Source organism: Lynx rufus, unplaced genomic scaffold, assembly GCF_022079265.1.
Source record: "Lynx rufus isolate CCGP_SWC_20201006 ecotype Redwood Valley unplaced genomic scaffold, mLynRuf1.p SCAF_7, whole genome shotgun sequence".
In the NCBI taxonomy this organism is placed as follows: Eukaryota; Metazoa; Chordata; class Mammalia; order Carnivora; family Felidae; genus Lynx; species Lynx rufus.
Genome location: NW_025814889.1, coordinates 131801411 through 131829238, shown reverse-complemented (window position 1 = coordinate 131829238; position 27828 = coordinate 131801411). Strand labels below are relative to the sequence as shown.

Here is a 27828-nt window from a genome sequence, read left to right as displayed (position 1 = left end):
GCCTCTCCAGCATGAGAGGGGCTGGGCAGGCTTTGGCAGATGTGGGATCCTCAGCCCTTGAAGTGCGGGTGTGAGCGGCTTGGGGTAGAGAAGAGGCCAGAGAACGGCGATGCCCAGTGGTACGTTTGGCCTCAGGGGCTGGGTCTGTCGGGGAGGGTTCTGGGGGAGGGCACCCCCGCAGCTCCGGCCCCTCTAACTTGGACGGGGCCCAATGTGGGCAGGCGGGAGGGCGGGGGTCCCCCCATAGCCAGGGGTCCCTGCGGGGCCTGGGGAAAGCTCGGCCTGGAGGAGGAGGTGACCTAAGAGAACGGTCCATCCACGCGTGCCCACCAGCCCACGGCTCACAGGGGTAAATAATTGAAGGGCAGGTCACACGAACCTGCCCGCGTCACAGGATGCCTTCCCCCCGGGTCTGGTTACGCCCCAGATCACATTCTGACATCCCTGGCTGGTGAATAATTAAGCTGCCACCTCCCCGGCCACCGCCGGCAGGCCCTCACCTCCGTGCTACCCTGCAGGATTCTTCACTCCCTTAGAGCAGTGGGCACTGGAGGGGACTGACCCTCGGCGCTCCCGACCCTGCCAGCACCCCCAGCCTCCTGCTCAGCACCTGGGTCGAAGCCCACTCCATGGCCCCCGAGATGGACCAGTTCTACAGGTCCACCATGGCCATCTACAAGGTGAGCGTGTGTGTGTGGCTGGGGGCCCGGGGCCCGAACATCCGTTCCCAGGGCTGGAGGGTGGAGGGTGTGCGTGGGCGCAGCATGGTCTGTGAACCAGTGTGGCTTGTGGGCATGACATGGGGATCACTGGGCGCAGCCAGCCTTCTCACCTCTTCCCCAGACGCGGCCCACCGGCCATCAGGGTCTGGGCACATGCAGACCGAAGGCCCCCACCCCAGCCCCAACCTGAGGCTCGCAGGGCGGGGGTTTGTCCACACAGTTACCCAGGGAGCGACAGGCCTGCTGAGACAGCACTCCTAGATGCCGGACAAGGCAGGACAGGACCCAGGGTGGCCAGAGGTGGGACAGGGGGGCCGGAGAGCCACCTGGCCCACGACTGGAGAGTCCCTCTCTGTCTGTCTCTATCTTCCCGTCTCTGTCTGTCTCTCCTTTCTGAACCCCTCACTCAAATTTTCTGCTTCACTCCAGAGAGGTTACTGTAGTCTGCATAGACTTTTATTGAGCACCTACTGTGTACAAGACCCTTTCGCAGATAAGCCTCATGGCACCCTGCCTGTAGGATAGAAAATAATCACCCCAAATGATAGATGAGAAAACCGAGGCCAGCAGGGTTAAACAGCTTGTTCAAGGTCACCAGAGATCCCAAAGAGGCTGCTGGGATTTGAACCAAGACCCAAGTCTTAAGTCCATGCCCAGCGCCCTTTCCACCATGGAGGGTACTCTCCTGCCGGCCATGGCCTGAGGTGGCCTATGACCCAGCCACAGCCTTGTTCCCGAGGGGCTCTTCTTTGGGAAGGGCAAGATCTGCCCTTGCCCCTGAGGTGACTGTCGGCCGCCTGTGTGTTCAGCCCAGCGGGGCCTGGACCCAGGGCAGGGTTGAGCCACACCCAGCTGGGGGCCCACAATGGACCACAGCCTTCAACCCAGTGGGAGGAGGAGAACCTTCCAGGCGCATTGTCCTGGGAACAAGTTCCTGCCGGGGCAGGCGTGTGAGCCCAAGGGATGGCCTCCGAGGCCCCTGCAGCAGAGTCAGGATCCTGGGTGACTCCGCATTTCTAGATGGGTTCCCGTAGGGTCGGGCTTCTCTCTGGGTCCGGGGGTGCCCTGCTTCTGAGGCCCCGTGACTTGCCTCCCTGCCCATCAACGTTTCTTCCTCTTCCAATCTATCCCCCATCACCCCTTGCCCTCCGGCTCCAGAGTATCATGGAGCAGTTTAACCCTGCCCTGGAGAACCTGGTGTACCTCGGGAACAACTACCTCCGGGCCTTCCACGGTAAGTGCCCAGCCCAGGGCACCCAGCCCCTCGGCCGTCACTGCCCGCACCCACCCGGTCCCTCCGTGCACTGGTGTCCCCACCCATATTCTCTGCACCCCACAGCACACACTCAGCTCAGGCTCAGCCCTACACACTCCTGTCCACCACCCTCACCCACACACCCCCACACCCTCCTCTGCCCACTTCTTAAGTGCCCTCAGGATGCTTCCAGAGACGCGGAGCCAGGCCCTGGTGGCCGACACAGCCCCAGCCACACACACAGTGATGCTATAGGTCGCCTTGATGCTATCCATGGAGCCCGCTGCTACACCCAAGCCCTCCCTGCCCTTTCGGACCTCAGAGTCAAAGCCTGCTTCCCCCCCGCCCCCACCCCCAGCAACCTCAGCCCACCCCTACCCTGCGCATCAGAACTGGTCTTCCACACGGGTACACGCAGGTGCCTACGCCCCTGCCCATGACAAACCCCCGGATGTCCAGCTCAGCACCGATCCCTGTGCTCGGTGCATCCGCCCTGGGCCCTGCCTCCGCGGGGGGTGGGGGGGAAGCCCACCCCCCGCTCCACACCCGCTTTCTCCCCTGGCCGACGCCGCCTGTCCTCACGCACCACCCAGGACACCCCTCCCTGTCACGGACGCCTGTGGCAGACCCCACAGTGTCCCCTCCACGTGCCCTGTCAAGAGAGGTCTCCAGAGGATGGAGATCGGGGGGCGGGGGGGGGGGGGGCTGGATCCGGACCCATCCCCCATCCCCACGCAGCTCTGTCCGAGGCGGCTGAGGTATACTTCAACGCCATCCAGAAGATCGGGGAGCAGGCCTTGCAGAGCTCCACCTCGCAGATTCTGGGTGAGGCGCTCCCCCTCCCACTACACCCCCCACTCTCGCTTGGGCCTGGGGGTGCTCTCCTCCTAGCCCTGCCTCCACCCCAGGCCTCCTCCTGCCGTCCAGGCCCCTCTGTCTCCCTCCTGCCATCCCTCAGGCCCGAGGCCTGCCTCGCCCATCGTCCTGAGATCCCGGGGAGCGTGCCCGCTATATTCTTGCCCTTCCAGGAAATCTCCCCAAGACGCAGGCCTTGCGGCCACGGCCCAGACTCCTTGGAGCCCAAGCCCCTCCCCACCACTCCCTGCAGGGCTGTTCCGGGGCTGGGACAGGCACTGCCACCCTCCCAGAGCCATCTGGGAACTCCCTGGACTTTGGTCCCCAAATCCAGCCTCTGGCAGCCCCCCGTAGCAGCTTCTCGCAGGAGGAGGGGTGGGCGGGGCCGGCCGCCCCACTGAAGCTGCTGCTCCCCCTGCCTCCAGGGGAGATCCTGGTGCAGATGTCAGATACCCAGCGGCACTTGAACTCCGACCTGGAGGTGGTGGTGAGTATCAGGCTGCTCGGCCTGGAGGAGACTGGGCTGTGTTCCAAGGAAGACCGGGGCCCCGACCTCCCACATCCTTTCTCAGGGAGGACTCCCTGGGACCCTTAGCGACACACGAGCACTGCCCTTCTGGGCACCCGCCAGCGCCAGGCTGTGCTGGGCGTGTTTATCTGCCATATATTGTGCAAGCCTCCAGCAGCCCTGGGAGGCAGGAAGTACTTCTATCTCTATTTTACAAAGGAGGAAACTGAGTCTCGGAGATCCAGTCCCTTGCCCCAAATTCCAGAGCGAGTGGAGGAGCTGGGGAGAGAAAGGACCACTGCCCGGGTGCATCCGGCCAGGCCCTGCCCCCTCCCTGGCTCCGCGGCCCCTCCCTCCACGCCCCCAAGAGGGTAGCCAGGCACTTGACCTCGTCATGCCCACGAGGACAGCCCTTCCACCCCCGGCCACCCACAGAACCAAACCCAGTCTTCTCGGTGAGGGATTCCAGGCCCTGCTGAGCCAGCAGTCTCCCCGTGGCGCCCCCCCATCACAGCCCAGCACCCCAAAGAGCTGCCCTCTGCAGACGCGGCGTGGTGCCCTCACCGCGGGGCTATCTTCGTGCTGGTCTGTCAGCCTAGAACCACCCCTACCCTTGCCGGCCGGCACCTTCCTGAGCCTCCCTTGACCCCTGGGCGCGTTCGTCACTTCCCCCTCTGGACTCCCAACGCTGCTTCTATCCGTTCTTAGCACGTGGTGGTTAAGAAAGCGAGCTCTGCAGCCGGAGCACCTGGGTTCAAAGCCCAGCGCCACCCATCATTGGCTCGTGACCTTGGACAAGACTCTCTGCACTTGGGCTTATCTGTGTGTGAAACGAAAACGACCGTAAAAACCGCTGGCAGGATTCTTGTGAGGCCTAAGCGACATCCTATGGCCCGGCACCCACCTGTAGCCCTCTGTGCGTCTCCGCTGTGACGATTAGAGGCAGAATCTATCACCCCGTCTCTATCTCTGCGGGGACTCGGATCCCTGCAAGGGCTGGGCCGGAGCGTGGCACCAAGCAGGGCTTTGCCCAGTCTGGACAGAAAGAGCGAGCTTTGAAAAGGGGGTGCGGCCTGGCCGCAGGGAGAGGAGGCGAGAGGGCATTCCCAGAGGGGGCCGGCGGGCTAGGCGCGTGTGTGGTGGGCAGAAGTGAGCCAACGATGGGGAGCCGGGGCGGAGCAAGAGAGGACCTGATGGTGAGGGGTCTCGGAAAGCTCGGGAGGAAGTGTCAGCTCATTGCCACAGCACGTGGCTCTCAAATGTGGGGTGGGGGCCGGGAACCGCTGGAAGTCAGGGTGCTCTTTGGGGGAACGCCGTAAAAACACTCAGCAGTTTGGTCACTATGTCAAAATGGGGAACGACGTCACGAGCAGAGAACACGCATCCTGCACAGGAGGAAACCCTGGTCCTGGGCGCCCGTCTGGCGGCCACCCGCAGGCTGGGAGCCCAGCCGTGCCTCTTCCTGGGGCTCAGGACGGGAGTTACGGAGCACACCTCGTGCGGGGAGCCGGTGACTTCCGATTCTCGGGTTTGATGGCTCTCCGTGTCACTTGTGGCACATCTGGGCTGGCTAGGGACAAGTGTCATCCAGGGCCTCTCTGTAAGGAGAGCTGCCCTCTCTGGGTACCAGTGTCTTGGCTGTGACAGCCAGGCAGGGCCTTCGGCCAGAACCGTACCAGACCCAGGACGCCAGAGGCCGCCTCCCCCTCAGGCTCATTCACTCGACAGCCATTTGCTGCCGGGTGCCAGGCACTGTTCAGGCACTGGGGAGACCCTTGCCTTCCCCAAGAGAGGAGACGGACAAAACCCTAGACTAGCAAGTGACAGCTTAGATGCAAAATGTGCTCTGGAGGAAAGAGCAGGGAAGGCGGATAGCAAGTGTTGGAGGGCTCCAATTAAAAAAAAATTTTTTTTAATGTTTATGACAGAGAGAGAGAGAGAGAGAGCGCGCGCATGAGTGGGGGAAGGGCAGAGAGGGAGAGGGAGACACAGAATCACAGAATCAGAAGCAGGCTCCAGGCTCCGAGCTGTCAGCACAGAGCCCGACGCGGGGCTCGAACCCACGAACCTTGAGATCATGACCTGAGCTGAAGTCAGACGCTCAACTGACTGAGCCACCCAGGCACCCCCAGTATCATAGACTTCAACACATTTGATGTATTTTAGTCCTCTGTGATTATTGGCTTTGGCAAAGTTGAAAACGTCCCCTCTTTGGCCAGTAGAAGCTTCTTCAGTCTGGCTCCTGACTCTTTTGGGCACAACCCTACTGGTTTTGATAGCTTGCTGGGTGTCTTGCTTTGCTCAGCCTCTTCTGGTATTACACCAGCATCTCCTTTGTTCCTGGTCTTCATCAAGAATCCTGATTCTCGGGGCGCCTGGCTGGCTCGGTCGGTTGAGCGTCCTACCATGGCTCAGGTCATGATCTCACGGTTTGTGAGTTCCAGCCCCGCGTCGGGCTCTCTGCTGTCAGCTCGGAGCCCACTTCTGATCCTCTGTCTATCTGTCGGTCTGCCTCTCTCTCTTTCAAAAATTAACATTAAAAAAAAAAAAATCCTGATTCTCAAGGATCCAGAGAAGGAAAGCATTCAAATATCCCAGTTGCCTTCTGGCATGGAATGTTGAGTGTTGCTGTTGAAAGGTCTGATCGTCTATTTTTTCCCATCGTAAATCACTTACTTTTTTAACCTAGATGCCCGAAAGATTTCTTTTCTGTTTCTTAAGTTCAGTAATTTGTCTAGATGTGCCTTGATGTTGATCAGTCTGGGTCAATATGATCAGTTATATGATATGCTTTTTCAATATGAAGTTTTAAATATATATATTTTAAATTTTAGGCATCGTTTTTTTAAATTTTAGGCAGTTGTCTTGAATCCCAGTTTTTAGAATATTTTTGTTCTCTGTCTTTGCCTTTCTTCTTCAGGGACTCCTATTATCTGTATGTTGGATCTCCATAGCTTATCTTCAATATCTGTTTCTTCCTCTTGGCTATTTTTACTTCTTTCTTCATTTCTTTTTTTTCTCCTCCACTTCCAGATATTATGATTTAATACCTAGACCCCGAATGGAGTCCGTAATAGAAGTCCTATCATAGTTGTATATGTATACACAATAATATATATTATCATATATAATATAATATATATTATATGTTATTGTACATATGAATATAAATATATTATATATGGTATAATATATGTTAAATATATAATATCAGCTTGAAATTCACCTTTTTTTAAAGTTTATTTATATATTTTGAGAGAGAGAGAACGAGCAGGGGAGGGGCAGAGAGAGAGGGAGAGAGAGAGAAAATCCCAAGCAGGCTCTGCACTGTCAGCACAGAGCCCCATGCTGGGCTTGAACTGATGAACCATGAGATAATGGCCTGAGCCAAAGCCAAGAATCAGACGCTTAACCAACTGACCCACCTAGGCACCCCAAAATTCACCCCTTAAAGTGCACGATTTAGAAGATTTTAATGTACTCACGGAGTTTTGAAACCATCCCCACTACCTAATTTTAGGACATTGTCACCCCCTCCCCCAAAACACCATTCCCATTGGCAGTCACTCTCATTTCTTCACTTTTCCTTAAAAAAAAAAAAAAGGTTTCTGGGTGGCTCCATCGGTTAAGCATCTGACTTGATTTCAGCTCAGGTCATGATCTCACGGGTTTGTGAGATCGAGTCCTGAGGCGTCAGCCTCCACGCTTCAATGTGAAGCCCGCTTAGGATTTTCCCTTTCTCCCTCTCTCTCTGCCTCTCTCTCTCTCTCTCTCTCTCAAAATAAAGAAATAAGCTTTTTTAAAGAATTTAAAAAAGTCTTCCTCCTCTTTGGCAACCACTTTCTGATTTCTATCTCTAGAGATTTCATTTTGCCTGTTGTTGGACTTCATACGAAGGGAATCATACATGAGTATCCCTCTGCGTCCCACCTCGTTCCCTCGGTGAATTTCACGGGCATCGCTGCTTTGTTGTTTGATTGCTTAGTATTCCACTGAACGAATATACCACAATGTGTTTATCTGGTTTTTCCGTTGATGGTTGTTGGGGTTGTTTCCAGTTTGCGATTATTGTGAAGAGGGCTGCTGCGAACACTCTTATACAAGTCTTTTGTGGATATACATTTTCATTCCTCTTGGGAAAAAACCTGGGGGCAAAACCTGTGGGTTTCAGGGTTGACATATATTTAGCTCTAATAAGAAATCGTCAAAGAGCTCTCCCAACCTCTTGTGCTAAGCCGCACCCCTGCCAGCAATGTTTGAAAGCTGCTGCTGTTCTATGCATTCGCCAGCATTGGATGTTGTCAGCCTTTTTTATTTTAGCCATTCTAGATGGTATGGAATGGTACTTTATTGTGGTTTCATTTTGCATTTGCCAGTGACTGAAGACTTTTAACAGGCTTACCAGATATTTGCATATCTTGTCTCATGAAGTGTTTGATTAGTACTTTGCCCATTTATCAGGTAATACTGTTGACTTATAGGAGTTCTTTGTATAGTCAAGATATGAGTCCTTTGTCAGGTATATGCATGGTGCGTAGTTTTTTGCCCAACCTATAGCTTGTCTATTCATTTTCTAAATAGTGTCTTTGATGAACAGAAAGTTAGACTTTTAGGAAACCCAATTTAGCTATTTTATGTTTTTCATTTTATAAAAGGTGGAATCTGTTTAAACTCAGTAAACTACCTTACAGTTCATGAGTCAATGCTATGGCAACAGCAAACACCAAAAAGAACACCTGTCTCTACTAACTTGACAATTTTAAGAAATGGCTTGTGCTCATATCTTATTCAAGAAATCGTTGCCTACCCCTTTGGCAAAGATATTCTAAGTATTCTTGTAGAAGCTGTATGTTCTGGGCTTTACGTTTATTTCTATGACCCACCCTAAATTTGCTTTTGTGTATGAAGTGACATAGAGTCAGGGTTCTTTTTCCCCCTGTATAGACATTCGATTGTTCCAGCACCGTTTCAAAAAGACTTTGCTTTCCCATTGAAGTCACTTGGTGTCTTAGTCAAAAAATTTTTTGTTATATATGTGTGGGTGTATTTCTGAGCTCTCTACTCTGTTCCGCTGATATATATTTGTCTATCCTTACAACCATACCACACTGTACTAATTGTTATTGCTTTATAGTGAGTCTTAAAAATCAAGTAGTCTAAGAATTTTGTTCTTCTTTCTCAAAATTATTTTGGACATTCAACAATGTTTGCATTTACATATTTAGAATCAGCTTGTCAATTCAAGAAAGTCTGCTGGAATTTTGAGAGGGATTGCATTAATCCATAAATTAATGGTCATCTTAATATTGAGACTTCTGATCCATGAACATGGTATACTTCTCCATTTATTCATTTCTCATAGCAACACCCTGTCATTTTCAGGGTAGCAGTCTTTCACATCTTTTGATAGATTTATTCCTATGTATTTGATTTTTTAGCCATTATAATTGGAATTTTTAACGTTTACTTATTTATTTTGAGGGGGCAAGAGCATGTGCATGCACACACATCAGTGGGGGAGGGGCAGAAAGAGGGGAGGGAGAATCCCAAGTAGGCTCCTCACTGTCAGCACAGAGCCTGATGTGCGGCTCGATCTCATGAACCTTGAGATCATGACCTGAGCTGAAAGCAAGAGTCAGACATTTAACTGACTGAGCCACCCAGGCATTCCTACAGTTGGAATTTTTCAATTTCAGTCTCCAGTTGTTCATTGTTTGACATTATTTTAGTAGGATCGCTCTGGCTCCCGTACTAAGAATAAAATATCGGGGCGTCGGTTGAGCGACCGACTTCGGCTCAGGTCACGATCTCGCGGTCCGTGGGTTCGAGCCCCGCGTCGGGCTCTGTGCCGACAGCTCGGAGCCTGGCGCCTGCTTCAGATTCTGTGCCTCCCCCTCTCTCTGCCCCTCCCCCGCTCATGCTCTGTCTCTCTCTATCTCAAAAAATAAAATAAAAACATTAAAAAAAATTATCAGCAGTGGAGGACAAAAGCAAAAGCAGGAAGACCAGTTTGGAGGCTGTTGCAATAATCTAGGGGAGGATTGAAATAACTTGGGAAAGTGGCAGCACTGGTAGTGTTGAGAAGAAATCAGATTGAATGTAGAGCTAATAAGACTTTCTGATGGAGTAGACGTCAGTTGTAAAAGAAAAGGGAATGTCAGAGTAACTTCAAGGTGTTGTCCTGATCAACTGGAAAGTGGAGTCGCCATTAGCCAATGTGGGAAATATTGAGTGTGGAGCAAGCAGTTTGGGTGGAGGGGAGAGATCAGATATGATAAGTTTGCGATGCTTATCAGAAAACCAAATGGAGATGTGGACATCAGTTGTATGTATGAGTTTGGGGTCAAGGTCTAGGTTCGGTTGTTCGTCTGGGAGTCGTGAGCACATGCACAGATGAGCTCATGGAGGTAGTGGGTGTAGGAAGGGAAGGGAAGAGGCCCTGGGAGATCAGGAGATGAGGGGGAATCAGCGGGACAGACAAGAGGCAGTGAGGGTGGCGAGTGGGAGTGGAGGTTAGGGAGTGTGAGGAAAACCAGGAGAGGGCGGTGGGCCGGAAGCCAAGGAAGGAAGGTGTTTCGGGAGGAGGGAATGGTCAACTGTGTCAGATGATGACCACAGGACGAGTCAGATGAGTCCTGACAGCTGGCTTTGCACTGTGGAGTGTCAGTGATTTCAACAAGGACATTGTTGTTGGCATGGTGGGGCACAGACTGACTGGAGGGGCTTCCCGAGCAAACGAGAGGGCAGGAGTGGGATCAGCTCACAGGGACAATTCTTTCAGGGGGTTTTCCTGTGTAGGCGACAAAAAGATCTCTTGTAAGTCACTGAAAGAAGTCAATACATAGAGCTTACAGTGCGTGTTTTCTACAGTGGGTCTGCTCTCAGCTTCTGTACTGAGGTGCTCACAGGACCCGGTAATGAAGGATACGCTGGGAGAGGAAACCCTGGGAAGGGCAGTCTCTTTTCTGACCTGCTGGGAATCTGACCTGCCCGGGGTTGATGACTTCCTTGTTTCAGAAGCCACCTGCTAATAGTCCTATGGTTTCCCCATAACAAGAGCTCAAAGTTCACATCAGTTATCAACCTCTTAATAGATTCGTTTCTTCTGGAGCCTGACAAAGACTTTCCATTAACCCATTGGTGCTCGGGCCCCATCTTAATGGGACATCCTGGGTCTGTGCCCTCTACCCCTTTGGCGATCACAACCAAACTGTGGCAATGGGAAGAATTACAATCCAGCCGCCCTGTTCTAACACACATATCCACGGTGTGACTCCGTTCATATGTGGCAGGAGTGACATCTGATCACATGCAAGGTTAGCTTATTCACAGCGACATCTCCCAGGTGAGAGTGGGAAAAGGCAAACAGAATTAGGAGGCGGGGAAAGGCCCCCAACTTGTCTCCTGCACTGACAGCAAGAGCCCTTTGATCTGTATTTTAAGAACATTTTAAAAGAGCTCCTGCACTCAGGCCTCCTTGGGGAGACCGCTCCCAGCCACCCAGGGCCCTCAGCTGGGGGCAGGCTGCACAGCCTCCCTTGCCTACCTTTGTGACAGTCCTACTTCCCCCCCCCCCGTCCCCTACCCCCCTGCACGGCTCAGCCTGCCAGCGCTGAGGTAATTCAGGGGAGCTGCCGCGTCCATTCTGTTGGGTTTGCGCATTGCAGATATTTTCTGTGGCCTTCGGCGTGGTTCAAGTTCGTCTCCAGGTACCACTCATCCACTTTATTAGTGCTCTGCTTACAAAGTTGCCGGGCTTTTTGAAGGTCTGCTCCAACCCCTCATCTCCCCCAAGCCCCGTTGTTTATTTTGGGTGATTTGTGCAGATTTTCAAGAACATACGCTCGGAGTTCAAGCACAAGTCTTAGACTGCCCGGTCAGGGGGAAGCAGAGCCCGGGGAGGGGCAAGTGAGGCGCCCCGAGGGCTCCACTGGGAGGTCCCGCAGTGCAGGTTGAGGTGGCTCACTTCCTTACTTCCTGGGTCCAGCAGATAAGGGCAGAAACGTGGACTTGGTGCCACTCATAACACTGACCCCCTCCCCCCCGTCACACACACCAGCAGCCACAACTCAGGGTTCAAGGTGTGGCCAGTCCCGAGGGGGCCACACTCAAGCTCCCCTACAGACCAGCCGTTACCAGGGTTTCAGAAACAATTATGGGAGGGAAAAAAAATGTAAATTTTGCAACTTGAAAAAAAAAGTTGGTTTATCTATTTATTTTGAGAGAGAGAGAGCGAGAGCGGGGGAGGGGCAGAGAGAAAGGGAGAGAGAGAGAGAATCCCAAGCAGGCTCCGCACTGTCAGCGCAGAGCCCGACGCAGGGCTCGAACTCACGAACCACGAAATCATGAGTCAGACATTTAAACGACTGAGCCACCCAGGGGCCCGTAAAACTTGCAACTTTCATGCTTGGCTGGTTTTCCCCGCATACGAGGAGAAGATTACCAGCATTCTCTTTCTGGGCAGTGCCCTGCCCCAAGGGACAGAGCGCCCACAGCACAGCGTGGGGACCCCTGTGGCAGCAGGCGGCATCCACTGAGGGTTCTTGAGCAGGTGCTGCTGAGGGGAGAGGGTGTGCAGACAAGGCTGAGCAGAGACGGGAGTGGCTGCAGGGTGGGGGAATGTGCCGGGTGACCACCAAGGCCCATAGCGTCAAAGCTCTTCAGGTTCATAAAGCTCAACCTTCAAGAGCATCTGGCCGAAACTTCCCTGTTATAGATAGGGAAACAGGCCCAGAGAGGGGCAGCATCTTGTCCAAAGTTACAGAGCAAACTGGAGGCTGATCTACTAGAATGCAGGTTTTCTGAGCCTGAGCCCAGTAGCTTTCCTGGCCACGCAGGCGGTCAGCCGCCTCCGTCCCACCTGTCACGCGAACCGGCCACCCCTCAGTGAAGACCTCTCAACAGCTGTGAGCGCTTTCCCTGGGTTGGGCCCTGCCCACGGTGCTGGGGACACGGAGATGGGTCAGACGACGTTCGTGCCCACAGCGGCTCGCTGCATCTCCAAAGGGGCTGCGACCAGGGGCGCAGGAAGAAATCTGGCCTATGGCTCGAAGAATGAAAAGTAAACGAACAAACGTATACACGTTCCAGAAAGAAAACGGGAGAGCGGTGGATTCCGCTGGGGAAGTCGGGAAGGCCTCCTGGCAGAGGGGGCAGGGAAGCTGGTATTTCAAGTTGGATAGCACATTCCAGGCAGAGGGTACCGCATGACCAAAGCACAGACTGAGTCTAAGAACCAGAAGACGTTACTACGCGTATCGGACCGTGTGTTGCGACCCAGTTACCGCACTAAGTGTTTCGCATTTTTAACCATTCAATCCTCCCTCCCTCCGGGTGCTTTTATTATGACCGTGTCTCTGACGATTGGGCAGGTGCCTGGGGTGTGAGGAACGCGGTGGGCTGTATTAGACTGGGCGGTGCGAGGGATGCTGGGGTCTAGAAGGATCCGGGCCACCCTGCCCACCCCCACCCTGTACTCCACACAGGTGCAGACGTTCCACGGAGATCTGCTGCAACACATGGAAAAGAACACGAAGCTGGACGTGCAGTTCATCAAAGTAAGTCTGGCCACCCACCTTGGCCCCCCCCCCCCTCAGCCCATCACAGGCAAGACCGCCTCTCCCCATTTGATGGATGAGCACACCGAGGCCTGCGCTGGGTATCGACTGGCCCCAGGCTGTATGTGTTCCCAGCTGAGCCCCTGCCCCCCCTCTCTCCACGCCACCCAAGGACAGCCGCCAGCACTATGAGATCGAATACCGCCACCGAGCCGCCAACCTGGAGAAGTACATGTCTGAGCTGTGGCGCATGGAGCGCAAGAGGGACAAGAATGCGCGGGAGATGAAGGTGCGTGGGCTGGGGGGCCAAGCCGGGCTCTGGGGGGGACGCCCTGACAATCCCCCTTCCCCCCCGCCACCCAGGTCCCCCGCCCAGCATCAGCCCAACTCTAGGAGGGCCACTTGCCATGCCCTCTGCCGTGAGCAAAGCCAGAGCGCTCAGCCAGCCCCTGGCGGCTGGGCACCACCGGCCCTCCGGGGCCACCCTCAGCGCTGCTCCCTGTGCTGTCACTTCCTGGCCCTCCCCAGGCCTCCCGCCTTCCACTTCACTGAGAAAACCGAAGGCCCTCAACCATGCTGCTCCTTGATCACGGTAGCGCAGGTCCCTGCCATCCTCTCCTCCCTCCTGCCCCCGGCTAGGACCGGCCCTCCTCCCCAGCTCGGGGGCCCTGGCCCTGGCCCTCTGTCTCCAAGACCTCTATCTCCTTTCCTGTCTCCTCTTCTATCTCCTTTATTTTTTCTTGTAATGTTTATTTATTTATGTTTCGAGAGAGACACAGAGCAAGCAGGGGAGGGGCAGAGAGAAAGGGAGAGCGAGAATCTCAAGCAGGCTCTGCAAAGTCAGCACAGAGTCCAGCGCGGGGCTCGATCCCACGACCCCGGGATCATGACCTGAGGGGAAATCAAGAGCTGGACGCTCATCCCACTGAGCCACCCAGGCGCCCCCAGTCTTCTGGCTCCTTCAATAAGCTCTTACCTCTCCTCTTCAGAATCTTCCCTCCCAAGGAAGGGCTTATGAATCAACTCATTCACATTTTCTTAAACCAACCTCCCCGGGCCCCACTCCATGCTTGGCCCCGTGCCTGGAGCTGGGGAAAGAGGCATGGCCGTGAGGAGTTCCCCGGGCCGGGCGGACACAGAGCACGAGGAAGCCCATGAGAGGTGGGCCTGGGAGCCAGGATGGGCTGGGCGCTCCAGGGAGGGCCTCCAGGAGGAGGTGGTTCAGGAAGGACAGGGGGGCTTCGGACAGCTGGCACTGGGGGGAGGTGGGATGTGGTAGACACCCACCCGCTGCCTCCTGCTAGAACCCGCTTCTCCCCCAGGAGAGCGTGAACCGGCTGCACGCACAGATGCAGGCCTTCATGTCCGAGAGCCAGCGGGCAGCTGAGCTGGAAGAGAAGCGGCGTTATCGTTTCCTGGCCGAGAAGCACCTGCTGCTTTCCAACACCTTCCTGCATTTTTTTGGCCGGGTGAGCGGGGGCCGGGGCCGGGCTTAACGGGGGGCCTTCCTCGGGTCTGTGCTCTCTGTGAGCTGGCTACCCCCAGAGAGTCCCCTGCCTTTGCCTTCCTTCCTTCCTTCCCCTCTGTAGATATTTATTTTATTCGTTTACTCCCCCCATCTATTTCTTTTTTTCTATGTTGATTTGTGTCATCAGCTATTCATTCACTGATTCCTTCGTTCATGACTTTGCTTATTCTCACACTCATTCACTAATTCACGCCTTTCTTCGTTCACGTAGGAACCGTTTACTTTCCCATTCCTGCTTGCAGATACTATTTGCAAATTCATTAATTCATGGGCGTATTGAGTTATTGCCTATAATTTTATCGTATTATTTAAATCCTCTGTGCTCTTGCTCTCTTCTGTCTGCTAGACCGGTCAGAGAGTCTTTCGTTTTTCACCGGATTTCTTTTTTAAAAAATATTTACTTATTTATTTTAATGTTTATTTCTTCTTTTTTAAAAAAAAATTCATGTTGATTTATGTCTGAGACAGAGAGAGACAGAGCATGAGCAGGGGAGGGGCAGGAGAGAGGGAGACACAGAGTCCGAAGCAGGCTCCAGGCTCTAAGCTGTCAGCACCGAGCCCGCTGCGGGGCTTGAACTCACAAACCGTAAGGTCATGACCTGAGCGGGAGTCAGACGCTTAACCAACCGACCGAGCCACCCAGGCGCCCCTTTCGTTGGATTTCTAATGGATTTTGCTTTCCATATTCAGCTGCCCTGTTGATTAGTGCTGTTGGGTTTATAACTATCTAATCTTCTCTGTAAATATTACCAGTAATGTATTTAAGGCCTCTCAGAATCCAGTCTGATGCTTTTCATTTCACTTTGCCTGAGATTAAAATTACCCTCCTTTCTCTTCTGTTATCTCTTTAAGTGTGTTTTCTGTTACTAACATACAGCTCAGTTTGATTTTTTTTACCAGTGACAGTCCACGTCTTCCAATAGCAGAATTCAGTTCGTTCCCCTTGAACCCAAGTGATACACCTGTTTTATTCTTTCTGTATAACTTGAGTCAAGTGCATTTCCTTTTTATGTTTGTTGCCTCTTTTTCTTCCATGCTCGTTCTTGCCGCTGTGGCTGTGTCACTATACATTTCCTTTTCCCCTTTATTTTTTTTTTAATTTTTTTTAACATTTATTTTTGAGACAGAGAGAGACAGAGCATGAACGGGGGAGGGTCAGAGAGAGGGAGACACAGGATCTGAAACAGGCTCCAGGCCCTGAGCTGTCAGCACAGAGCCCGACGCGGGGCTCGAACTCACGGACCGCGAGATCGTGACCTGAGCCGAAGTCGGCCACTTAACCGACTGAGCCACCCAGGCGCCCCTCCTTTTCCCCTTTATTAGTTTGCAAATCCTACTGTCCTTTTCATCTCTACTCACGATGACCTCACTTTGTGATCCTCATGGTAATCGATATTCATCTATTATCTTTTCCAAAATATACGGACACCCCCCCCCCCCGCCGACACTACTCTGTCCATCGAGCACCCTCCCCAGCCCTTAAGATAAGGCCTTGGGAAGAATTTTCCTGCCCTCCCCGGCACTCTAAGATGTGGCCTGATGCCTCCCTTCATCCTCCCCAACTCCGGCTCTTGGTTTTGCCCAAAAACTTCGGGAATTTTAGTTCCAGGCTCTCACTCGTCATTTCTTTGCATCATGACCCACGTGACCAGATACACCGCTCGCCACTGTTTTCATTCCTTTCCGTTCCCACTGTCTTGAGGTTTCTGTCCCGATTAACTGAACATGTTCTGCAGACACATCGTCTGAATCCGTGCACAGCTGCAAATGTCCCACTTTTACCCTGACTGCCGGGTGGCACATTAGCTGGTTACAGGACTCCAGAGCTGTGGCCCTTTTCTCCTGTGGCCCAAGATGATGTTCCTCCGGCTTCTAGCGCTCCGTGTTGCGGATGCTAAGTCGGGTGCCGGTCTGTGTCCTGTTATTAGTTATGCAACTGGCTGTTTCTCTGGATGCTTGGAGATTTTCTTGGTGTCCTTGGGACTCAGAAACTTGTCTGGTTACCCATAGACAAGGGCCTGTCCGGGCCCCTCCCTCTGCGGGCTCAGGCCTATATCCAGGTCAGGGGAGCTATTTGCTCTTCTGGTTCCTAAATTATTAGCTCTCTGCCGTCATTCCTTTTCCTCCTTCTGGAACTCCACATCTACGACCCCCCCCCCATGTGTTCGTCTCTTCTTGGTCTGTATTTTGAGATCTCTCTCCCCTTGACTTGTCAGGCAACTGATGGTGTCCTCAACAGGACTACTCTCTCTTAGAGTTCATCTGTTCACTGTGTTATTTTTTTTAGGTTTATTCGTTTATTGAGGGAGAGAGAGAGGATGAATGAGCGGGGGAGGGGCAGAGAGAGAAGGAGAGGAAGAGAATTCCAAGCAGGCGCCACGCTCCGAGCTGAGCCTGACGCGGGGCTTGATCTCACAACCGTGAGACCGTGACCTGAGCCGAAGTCAAGAGTCGGACGCTTCACTGACTGAGCCCCCCAGGCGCCCCCGTTCATCCGTTGAATTTTAAAGCTTACAGTCCTGACCTTTGTCTGGGTAGGAAGGTGTCTGCTATGCAGCAAAGGCTCTGGTCAAGATCTTGTTAAGCTTGTCACCCCTTCTTTCAGCTGCCTGGGTGGTCTGCTGGGTTCTCCTCCCTGACCACTGGGTCCTCTTAGGTACCTTGTTTCTTTCCTTTGCCTCCTCATGGTCCTCTTCCCATTCTGAGGTGAGCTGCAAGGGCTCAGGCAGAGGTACTGACAAATGTGGGGGGAGGGGGCAGTGGAGCCATCTCGGCCCCAGTGGGACCCCATCTCTAACTCAGGTCTTCCTGCTGCATATCAGCTCTCACTCAGCCTCAGGAATAGGGATTAATGTAGCCTACCCATGTGGAGAACCCCCGCAGACAGGGCTGCCGGGGAAGGTTGCGCAGGTCGTGCACTGCACAAGGGTAACTGGTTGAGAGTAGGAGCTATGCTTTACCCTCAAAAGTCAACACACTCGTGCAGACTGTGTTTTCCTGGAGAAAGGAGCATTTCTTTCTTTCTTTCTTTCTTTCTTGACATTTTTATTTTATTTTATTTTTATTTTGTATTTAATTTTATTTTTTTTAACTTACATCCAAATTGGTCAGCAACAATGATTTCAGGAGTAGATTCCTTAATTCCCCTTACTCATTTAGCCCCCCCCCAACAACCCCTCCAGTAACCCTCTGTTTGTTCTCCATATTTAAGAGCCTCTTGTGTTTTGTCCGGGAGCACTTCAGGCCCCTGCCAGCCCAGCACTGGTCAAAGTTCTGTCCTGCTGTCTTCTCTAGGTCCAACAGGGGCTGATGCCTCACAGTTCCTACCCACCTGGCCTGGTCTAGCTATTGACCCCTCTGGGGGGCGGGGGGTGGCTGGTGGGATGTACAGAAGGAGGTGCCAAGGACACTGGGACATGATCTTTCCACCGTGCCTTCATAAATTGGTGACCTTGTCCCTGCGTTTTCCAATATCGTTTGTTCTCTCATTTACGTATTTATTTTTTTTTTAAGTGGGGAAGGAGCAGAGAGAGAGAGAGGGAGAGAGAGAGAATCCCAAGAAGGCTCTGAGCCGCCAGTGCGGAACCTGATGCAGGGCTCGAACTCACAAACCACGAGATCATGGCCTGAGCTGAAGCCGGACGCTTAACCGACTGAGCCACCCGGGTGCCCCTCACTCACGTATTTAATAAATATTTTTAAAGCCCCGCTGTGTCTATGAAATAGAGGCTCTGTCTCTATTTCCATCTGGGTCCCTGACCCACCCACCCAGGCAGCTTCTCTATTCCTGATGCCCCCAACAGGGCTCCTCCCCCCGCACCCCCCCCCCCGCCCCAGCCTCATCCCTCTGTCCAATGCTTCCGATTTCTCTGCATTCTTATTTCGTTTCTATTTCTCTTTCTTCGTATTCTTGTTCAGTTTCCCAGCCTCTGCGCCCCGGCTGCAGACCTAGCAAGTGATTTCACTTCTCTGAGTCTCATTTGTTCTCTGGCAAAAGAAGGAAATAATCCCCTCTTCACAAGGTTGATGTAATGATGTAAGTTTCATGCGAAGGAGCCCAGTGGAATTAGGTTCTCCCGGCCCCTGCTCTCTTCCCCACCCCCCCCAAAGATGAAAACAAAAGCTACCCTTCAGGAGATCTGTCTGCTTGCAGTCGGCTGCCCCCCGGACAGCCAGCAGCAGACTCCGGCCTCCCCGCCTCAGCCAAGCCCCTTCCCCAGTCTCTGAACCCAGGGACCCCCTGGTGCTGAGCAGAGGTGGGAGACGCTGTCCCCACAGCCAGCCCCAAGCTCAGGGCTCAGCCTTCTCCCCCTGCCCCTCCTCTCTCCCACGGACTGGGGCTGCATTCCAGAACTGTTTTACCTTCTTTTAAATGGTCTTCTTGAGACCTAACCCACACAGCACGTAATTGACGAATCATGCGATACGGGGTCCCCTGTGACGGGCTCCTCTCACGAAGCTTCGCGCTTTTGAGATTCATCAAGGTTGTGGCCGGAATCAGTACATCATTCCTTTTTTACGATTTTTTTTTTTAAAAAGTTCATCTATTTATTTTGAGAGAGAAAGAAAGAGAGAGGGAGAGAGAAAACACGAACAGGGAAGGGCAGAGAGAGAGAAGGAAAGAGAGAATCCCGAGCAGGCTCCGCGCTGTCCGCACAGAGCCCCACACGGGGGCTCGAACTCACAAACCGTGAGATCGTGACCTGAGCCGAAATCAAGAGTCGGACGCTCCGCCGACGGAGCCACCCAGGCGCCCCGGTACATCATTCCTTTTTATTGCCAAATAACATTTCACGGTCTGGATAGACCACATTTTATTTACCCATTCATCCGTGGATGGATATCTGGGTCGTTTCTACTTTGCGGCTATTAGAAATAATGCCAGCGGGGATGTAAGTGAAAGTTTTTGCGTGGACATGTTTTCACTCCTCGTGGCTCTAGGGGATAGATTTGCTAAGGATGTGGGGTAGGTATCGTGTTGCTCTATCCAGCTGGTTTTTAGGACACACAAGATCTAACTCCCGAAGATAGTCAAACATACGTGTTTACCTGTCACTCTGTCTATAAACAGAACGCACAAGATTTGGAACAAGATTGAAAGAATGATGAGGGGGCCCCCCGGGTGGCTCAGTCGGTTGAGCATCCGGCTTCGGCTCAGGTCACGATCTCACCGGTCGCGGGTTCGAGCCCCGCGTCGGGCTCTGTGCTGACAGCTCGGAGCCTGGAGCCTGCTTCGGATTCTGCGTCCCCTCCCTCTCTCTCCGCCCCACCCCTGCTTCTGCTCTGTCTCTCTCTGTCTTTCAAAAATGAATACACATAAAAAAAAATTTTTTTTTTTTTTAAAGAAAGAATGATGAGGGCCTGAGCTCAGCAAGCGGTCATTCTCACGCACCTCCCGTGACCAACCCTGGCTGAGTCTGCGTCTGGTCAATAGCATGCCTCTCGGCCCACCTCGCCCTCAGCTTCTCCGGGCTCGTTGCAGTTGTGCGAGCGTATCTCCAGGATACGTTCCTAGGAATGGAATTGGCAAGCCCAGGGATGTAGGCATTCGTTGTGCCAGTTTACCCTTCTGCCAGCAAACTAGGAGATCCTCTTTTCCTCGATGACAGCGTGACGGCAAGCTTGTCCCTCTTTGCCAGCCAGCGAGGTAAAAATGGTCTCTCCAGACGTGGTTTCATTTTATCCTCGTCTTACAAGTGAGACTGATACCTTTTCATGTTTCAGAGCCATCGGACGCCCTTCACTGTGCTATCAGCATCGTTTCCTCCACTTTTCTTATTAGTTTCTCGGAGCTCTTTATATGTTACTGAGATTAGAGCTTCCTTGGTGATGAGAGGCACGTATCTTCCCAGTTTGTCATTTATCGCTTGACTTTGCTTATTGTAGGTTTTGCCGTGCTTAAAAAAATTATCTTGACTTAACCAAATGTATCCGTCTTTTCTAGCATAGGGGGCTCCGTATCATACTTAGACTGCCTCTCCCACTCCATCCCTGTTTTGGAAATCCCCCCACGGTCTCTTTATGGTTTTGAAAGCCTGTGCGGTGTTTCTTCCCGACCCCTGGCTACGCCGCCCGGAGGCAGGGCTGACGAAAGCCAGTAAAATTCTGCGCTGTCCAGGCTGGGACTTGGTGCCGGGGCCTTTCCTCCCAGAACGCCCTAGCACCCGTGACAAGACAACGGAGGGGCTGTCCACCCTAGTGACCCGCTGGCCACTTGCTCCTGTGACGGAGTCGCTGCTGTTTGGCTGCCCGAGATCCCCATGAGGTTTTCAGCAGCTGGCCCAGACTGAAGGGAGGAAGCGTCCAAAGGTGCCGTCCCAGGAAGTTGCCTCAAGATGGACTAGTGCAGGCCACGCCGAGGCTCACTGGCTGTGAGACCTGGGGCCAGTCATTAACTACTCTGACCCTCAGTATCTTCTTCGATAAGACGGTGGTAATAGTGACATCTAATTCCCAGGGCTATTGCGAGAATCAAATAAGACGATACGGGTGAGGCTTGAACACTGGGCCTGGCGCAGAGTAAATGCTCGACAAAGGGAAGCTTTGCTTATTCCTAAGGTGACGGTCTTGAGCTTGGCCTTGGGGGAGGAGATGCTTGACTGGAAAAGGGAGAGGCCTTTGTTTATTTATTTTTTAATGTTTGTTAACTTATATATTTAGTTTTTAAATTTACATCCAAGTTAGTTAGCATCTAGTGCAACAATGATTTCAGGAGCGGATTCCTTAGTGCCCCTTCCCCATGGGGCCCCTCCCCCCTCCCACGACCCCTCCAGGAACCCTCAGTTTGTTCTCCATATTTATTGAGTCTCTTCTGTTTGGTCCCCCTCCGTGTTTTTATATTATTTTTGTTTCCCTTCCCTTATGTTCATCTGTTTGGTCTCTTAAAGCCCTCATAGGAGTGAAGTCATAGGATTTTTGTCTTTCTCTGACTAATTTCACTTAGCATAATACCCTCCCGTTCCATCCACGTAGTTGCAAATGGCAAGATTTCATTCTTTTGGATTGCTGAGTAATACTCCATTGTGTGTGTGTGTGTGTGTGTGTGTATACACCACATCTTCTTTATCCATTCATCCATCGATGGACATTTGGGCTCTTTCCATACTTTGGCTATTGTCGATAGTGCTGCTATAGACCTGGGGGTGCATGTGTCCCTTCGAAACAGCCCCCCTGTATCCCGTGGATAAATGCCTAGTAGTGCAATTGCTGGGTCGCAGGGTAGTTCTATTTTTAGTTTTTTGAGGAACCTCCATACTGTTTTCCAGAGCGGCTGCACCAGCTTGCATTCCCAGGGGGAGACCTTTGTAACGGAAGAGAGCACGGTGTTTTGATCATACCTGGGATTTAATTTATAGAAGTGACTGAGTGACAGCACAGAGAGGTCAAGGCCATTGAAAGACGGGATGGTTTGAATAATTTCACTGGGCTCTGGGCTCTGGGCTCTAGGGGTTGGTTCTAACTGTCTGGCACCTGGCTCTGGGGTGATTGAGGTCAGGGGAAATACTGGCTTGGTGTGTGTTAGATAAGGGAGGTGGTTAGGGATGTGGGTTTTGGACCGGTTGTTTTGCATACGTGCTTACTGACAAGTTGCTTACTATCTCTAGGAATTATCGGGCCCCGGGAGGGACAATCTGGGCAGGATTAACAAAGCCCCGGGGATGTCGACCCATAAAATACAGAAAATTAACAAAATGATGTTTTTTTAATGTTTACTTATTTCTGAGACAGAGACAGAGCATGAGTGGGGGAGGGGCAGAGAGAGAGGGAGACACCGAATCCTACGCAGGCTCCAGGCTCCGAGCTGTCAGCACAGAGCTCGATGCAGGGCTCGAACTCACCAACCGTGAGATCATGACCCGAGCTGAAGTCGGTCGCTCAACCAACTGAGCCACCCAAGCGCCCCCTAAAAAAATGATTAATGCACACAGCAGGTCTGACATTTAAAGTCCTCTCACCCCAGGTTGTTATGAATTGCGGGGTCAACTGCTGAGTTTCCTGTCCTTGAAAGTATTCAAACAGTTAGATGCCTATGTACCAGGGGCACTAGGGGTGCTTACGTAGACTAAAAGGAATAGACTGGAAAAACTGTATTTGAAGGGCCTCTTTTTAGAAAACCACTCAAACTGGCTTACCCAGGAGAGGTATTTATCCCTTTGGTTAGTTTATCCCTTTAGTTCAAGGCGTTCAGGTATGGCTGGATCTAGGAGCACACGTGTGATTGGAAATTTGCCACGTTTACCTTAGTTGTAGTTTCCTGGGTTGGCTTCACTCTATTTAGCGAACCCTACGAGGTGACCCCGCGGCCATCTCTGGCTCCTTCCGGCTTGACGATCCCGTCATCCACAGCTTGCAGGGCCCGAGTTCCCAGGCCTAGGGTGTCACTTTTGAGTCCCCAGCTCCGATCTGGCTGACCCCGGTGTCCCCCCCCCCCCCCCGCCCCGCACGCGGCCAGGCCCGGAGTACGCTCCAGAACCGCGTGCTGCTGTGGAAGGAGCAGTCGGAGGCCAGCCGCAGCCCGTCGCGCGCCCACTCCCCCGGCCTGCTGGGTCCCGTGCTGGGGCCGCCCTACCCCTCGGGCCGCCTGACGCCCACCCGCCTGGACATGGTGAGGCCCTGGGCGCCCCCGCCGCTGTTCGCGCCCCCGCCGATCCCCGCACCCGCCACGGCGCCCTGGGGCCCGAGGCCCCCCCCATGGAGCCTCCTGCCCCCCAGGCTCCCCGTCTACGCAGCGCCCCTGGGCCGGCCTTTCCTCCCCGGCGCGGCCTCGGCGCCCCCGTGGTGGCTGGGCCGCAGGCCCCAGAACCCCTACGCCGACGTCTGGGACTGGGGGTGGGGGCTGGACTAGGGCGCCGCGGCCCACCCCTCCCCTCCCCGCCCCACCCTCCCCTGCCCGTCTCCCCTCGCAGCCCCAGCGGCCGCTCGCGGAGTTCAGCTCCCCGCGCAGCCGGCACGGCTCCGGCTCCTACGGCCCCGGCCCCGAGCCCGCCGCCGAGGCGAGGTCCGCGTCCCAGCTGGAGCCAGACCGCCGGTCGCTGCCCCGGACGCCGTCCGCCTGTGAGTGGCCCCGGCGCCCCGGAGCGCAGAGGGAGGGCCGGGGACGCGGGGGCCGCGAAGGGGCCCAGATCGCGGGGGAGAGCCCGCCACCCACGCGCCGCCGCGCTCTCCCCGCCCCCGGCAGCCTCGCTCTACGCCGGCGGCACCCAGCGCTCGCGCTCCAACTCCTTCGGCGAGCGCCCGGGCGGCGGGGGCGGCGGCGGCGGCGGCGGGGGCGCCCGGAGAGTCCGCGCCCTCGTCTCCCACTCGGAGGGCGCCAACCACACGCTGCTGCGCTTCTCGGCCGGAGACGTCGTGGAGGTGTTAGTGCCAGAGGCCCAGAACGGCTGGCTCTACGGCAAGCTGGAGGGCTCGTCCACGTGAGTGGGCGCCCCCGGGGCGCAGGGGAGGGGGGTGGAAGGAGCCCCCCCCCCACCCCGACCCCGCAGGCTTCCTCGCCCCGCAACCTCCAGCCCCAGGGCGGTAGACGGCTCTCCCCTTCTCCCGCGCGGCGCTCGGTGTCCTCATCCAGTCCAAGGGGGTAGGAAGAGCCTCCCTGCCGAGTACAGGGCGGTGGCCCTCGAGAGGAACGAACGGGAAGGTGGGGGCTTGCTGGAGCCAGGCAGTGACCCCCCACGGGGCCTTACGGCCGGAGACGGTGTGGTGCCCACTCGCACTCATGCGAGGGAGAGAAGGGAGGAAGGAGGGCAAGAGTAGTGGCCTGAGTGAATGGAGGCTTAGAGGGAGGAGTCAGCAGGTGCACGTCAAGGTGCTTGCAAGAGGATGCACGGATGTGGGGTGCCTACGTAGACTGAGGGGTGAGTGGGGAAGCATGTGAACGGGCTGGCAGAAGGGCAGGCAGGTGGAGACGGATTAGGGACTGGCGGTCCGTGGGTGGCTGCCCACGTGGATCCCGGATGCGGGAGGCAGGGTGGGATGATGGACGGAGGGAGGGGTGGAGGCCCGGGGACTACTGGATCCCCGGGCCCCCCACCCTGTCCCCTGTCCCCTGGCAATCATCCGTCTGTGGGCCTGTCGGCCAGGCCGGGGGCCTCCGGGGAGCAGGAAGTGTGTCGGGCTCTCTGTGGGCCCTCGCGTGGTGGGTACTCGGCGAGTAGCCGATGAAGCCGGTCACCATATGTCCTTGGACACGTCGCTCTCCTCCTTGGACTTGCAGCTCCCCCCAAGGTGACCTAGCCCCTGGCGGGACATGAAGCTGGACAGTTGGGCTTGAAGGTGGAGAAAGGTCTCCCGGGGGGGATTCAACGAGTTACTCTGGGCACAGCCTTTCGAGCAAGGCCTGGCACACAGCGCTGCTCGGTAACTGCCCTCGGAAGCGTTCTCTTGGGCACGGTTGTTGGGCCTTCTGCCTATGGGACCCTCTGCCTCCACCCCGCAGGAGCGGCTGGTTCCCCGAGGCCTATGTGAAGCCTTTGGAGGAGGTGCCTGTGAACCCCACGAACCCCTTGACCCCAGTGACCTCCATGAACCTGATGAACCCTATGAATGAGCTACCTTCCAGGTACCTGGGTGGTGGGAGGTGGGGCGGGGGTGGGGACTTCAGGGGGAGCGGCCCCACCCCCCCAGGGGGACATCTGTGAGTGGCAGTCCTGAGTGCACCCAGCCTCCTTCGGTCCCCGGAGGAAGGGGACCCTCACCTCTCCACATGCCAGGGTCACTGCGTCCGTCCCTCTGCCTCCTCGGAGGACTGCCTCCAAGCCCTGTGGCCTTCCCCCCACCCCCTGCAAGGGAAGAAGCTGTAGGATGCTGAGGGGCCCAGCAAGATCGGGGGTGGGGGAAGCAGCAGGGGCCTGACGCCTGACCCCCTGCCTGTCCCTCCTTGCTCTGGACTCAGATCCTACCCCCTCCGGGGCAGCCACAGCCTTGATGACCTCCTGGGCCGGCCGGGCAACTCTACAGTACCCTCGGAGTACTGGGACGGCCAATCCCGCTCCCGAACCCCGAGCCGGATACCGAGCCGCGCCCCCAGCCCTGCACCTCCGCCCTTGCCTAGTAGCCGCCGAAGCAGCGTGGGCAGCATGGGGGTGGCGAGTGACGTCAAGGTGAGCCCCCTCCCCCCTCCCCCCCAGCCAGTCCCCAGGCCTGGGCTCATCCAGCAGGCTGGGAGACTGGAGACCGGGTGACCCTCCCTGCTTTGCCACTGGCTGGCTGGAGGTGGGGCCCTCCCTCCCCAGCCTCAGTTTGCCTAATCTGCAGGGAGGTGTGGGATGGACTTCTGAGCCTGGGGCAGAGGGTGGGGGGAAAACATTCCTCTCAGGGACTGCAGCCCCCGTGGTCCTGCTGGGAGCACTGGAAAAGGCCCGTCCTTCCCACCTCCCGGGAGAGGCAAGACCAGGGTCCTGGGTCGGACGGAGCCTGGGCTGGGGCTGGCTGGGCAGGACCGGGGGTGGGGGGTGGGGGTGCAGGGAGAGCAGCTGGTGCCCTGGCCCAGAGGCTTCTCAAGTCTGAAACCCACAGAATTCTGAGCTTCGGAATGCCCGGGCCTGATTTCCCCGAAGCCTGGCCTGCAGGGGCCTCTGGTCTAGTCGTCTGCCTTCCTGGAATGGGGAGTTGCAGGGGTGGGGGCTCACTTGCCCCTTTCCCCCCCTAAACCTGGCCTTTCCTCCACCCTCACTGCAGAAACTTATGTCCTCGGAACAGCACCCTCCAGAGCTCTTCCCTCGGTGAGTCCTAGGACAGGAGTTGGGGGCGGCGTGGGGGTGGGGGCTCGGCAGGGGTCCTGGGGAGGGGGGAGATGAGGCAGGGGTGAGCGGTGACCAGTGGGGGCAGGAGGTCGGGGCGGACATGGCTCAGGCACCTGGCGACCTTCCTTGGAGCCAGAGCCAGCTGGACGGCGGGGGTGGGGGGTGGGGAGGGAACCTGGGCCCCTCTCACCCCGACCTCTCCCCTCGCAGGGGCACAAACCCCTTTGCCACCGTAAAGCTGCGGCCCACAGTCACCAACGACCGCTCAGCGCCCCTCATCCGCTGAGGCGCCCTCCTCCATCCGGGGTCTGAGCTCGTCCCCACACCTGCCCAGGGGCTGTCGGGAGCTGGGGGCAGCAGCAGAAGCGACAGCGGTGGACCCAAGAAGCCGGGGCCCTGGAACTGGGAGTGGCTGCCCCTCCCGGGGGACTGACCTGGGGTCTGGGACCTTCAAAGTAAAGCAGGCAGAATGGGGGACAGGACAGTCTCTTCCCCTCCAAGGGCCCCAGGACTCTCCCTGGGGGCCTGCCTCGTGCACCCCACCCCCTTTCCCCTTCTCTGCCCCAGGAGGGAGGAGCCCCGCACACCCCCTTCCCCACCCCCCCCATACGTCCTCCTGTTTAACTTTTGTAAACGGGGAGAAATAAAGCAAGGAGACACAGCAGCAGGACTGGCGGTGTCGAACTGGGGGGACAGGTGGGGGGTGGGGCATGGAAGCCTCCCACTGGAGGACGGTGTCCAGGAGGTCCTGAAGGTCACTAGGAGTTCCCCGAGAGGACTCGCTCACTCACAGCCCTTTACATCCCTCTTTTTTTTTTTTTAAGTTTATTTATTTATTTTGTGAGAGAGCGAGTGAGGGAGGGGCAAAGAGAGAGGGAGATAGAGAATCCCAGCGCAGAGCCCGATGCGGGGCTTGAACCCACGAAACGTGAGATCGTGTCCTGAACCAAGAATCGGCCGCTCAGCAGACTGAGCCCCCGCCCGGGGCACCTGTCACATCCCTCATTTTAAGCAAATCTTTAGGTCTGCCCTGAAGCCCTCAGCGTCTATCCACCCAGCTCTGGCCCAGTCCCTTTGCTGCTGTGGTGGCCTCTCCAGAGGCGGAGGGGTGGCAGTGGCCAAGGTCCAGGACCACCAGCAGTCACCCTGCCACAGCCTGGGACACAGCGCCCTTTGTTCTGGCCCCTCCACTCCCCCCCCCCTCGGTCCCAGGCTCTCCGACCTAGATTAGCCTGATCCGAGGGAAAGCCTCGGAGGCCCCTCCTGGAATGTGGTCTGGGGGTGGGGGGCAGGCGAGGCGCTGAGGTGAGTAGGGCTGGTGGGGTCTCTCCAGGGCAGGGCTGCGCCCCCAGCACCAGTAGGATCCTCCTCCCCCATCACCACCAGAGCAGGGCTCTCTGTGTGTCCTCTGCCCAGTGGAGGGGCCTCATTATCTCTCTAGCTCTGCTGGGAGGGCCTGAGACAGGGACCCCCACCGTGGGGTCCAGCCTGGCCCTGTGCAGCGGTCACTGCCCCGTCCCTTCTCCCTTTCCAGGCAAAAGCCTCTTAGCGGGGTGGGGGTGGGGAACACTCTGAGCTCCAGGCCTGAGGGAGTGAGCCGTGGGTGAGTCGGGCCAGCGGCTGATCTGTAGGCAAGCCTGGGGGGGGGGGGGTCTTCGGCTGTGC

At 55.5% G+C, this 27828-nt stretch overlaps 1 protein-coding gene across 1 annotated transcript; it reads left to right on the top strand.

Annotated features, from left to right (window-relative positions):
- The first annotated feature begins 345 nt into the window (after nucleotides 1–345).
- Nucleotides 346–26815, top strand: BAIAP2L2 (BAR/IMD domain containing adaptor protein 2 like 2). The gene is made up of 14 exons (XM_047066288.1): nucleotides 346–680; nucleotides 1881–1956; nucleotides 2716–2802; nucleotides 3258–3319; nucleotides 12826–12897; nucleotides 13070–13186; nucleotides 14220–14366; nucleotides 22878–23030; nucleotides 23332–23479; nucleotides 23604–23838; nucleotides 24858–24980; nucleotides 25314–25521; nucleotides 26099–26142; nucleotides 26374–26815. The coding sequence occupies exons 1-14, from the start codon at nucleotides 630–632 to the stop codon at nucleotides 26447–26449; spliced, it is 1599 nt and encodes a 532-aa protein (XP_046922244.1). The 5' UTR covers nucleotides 346–629; the 3' UTR covers nucleotides 26450–26815.
- Nucleotides 26816–27828: the final 1013 nt, after the last annotated feature.

Excerpts from the sequence above, each read along its gene's own strand:
- BAIAP2L2 (XM_047066288.1), top strand. The coding sequence starts at position 630 with ATGGCCCCCGAGATGGACCAGTTCTACAGGTCCACCATGGCCATCTAC. Across the intron at positions 12,898-13,069 it reads TGGACGTGCAGTTCATCAAA|GACAGCCGCCAGCACTATGA; the intron begins GTAAGTCTGGCC and ends ACGCCACCCAAG. Across the intron at positions 14,367-22,877 it reads TCCTGCATTTTTTTGGCCGG|GCCCGGAGTACGCTCCAGAA; the intron begins GTGAGCGGGGGC and ends GCACGCGGCCAG.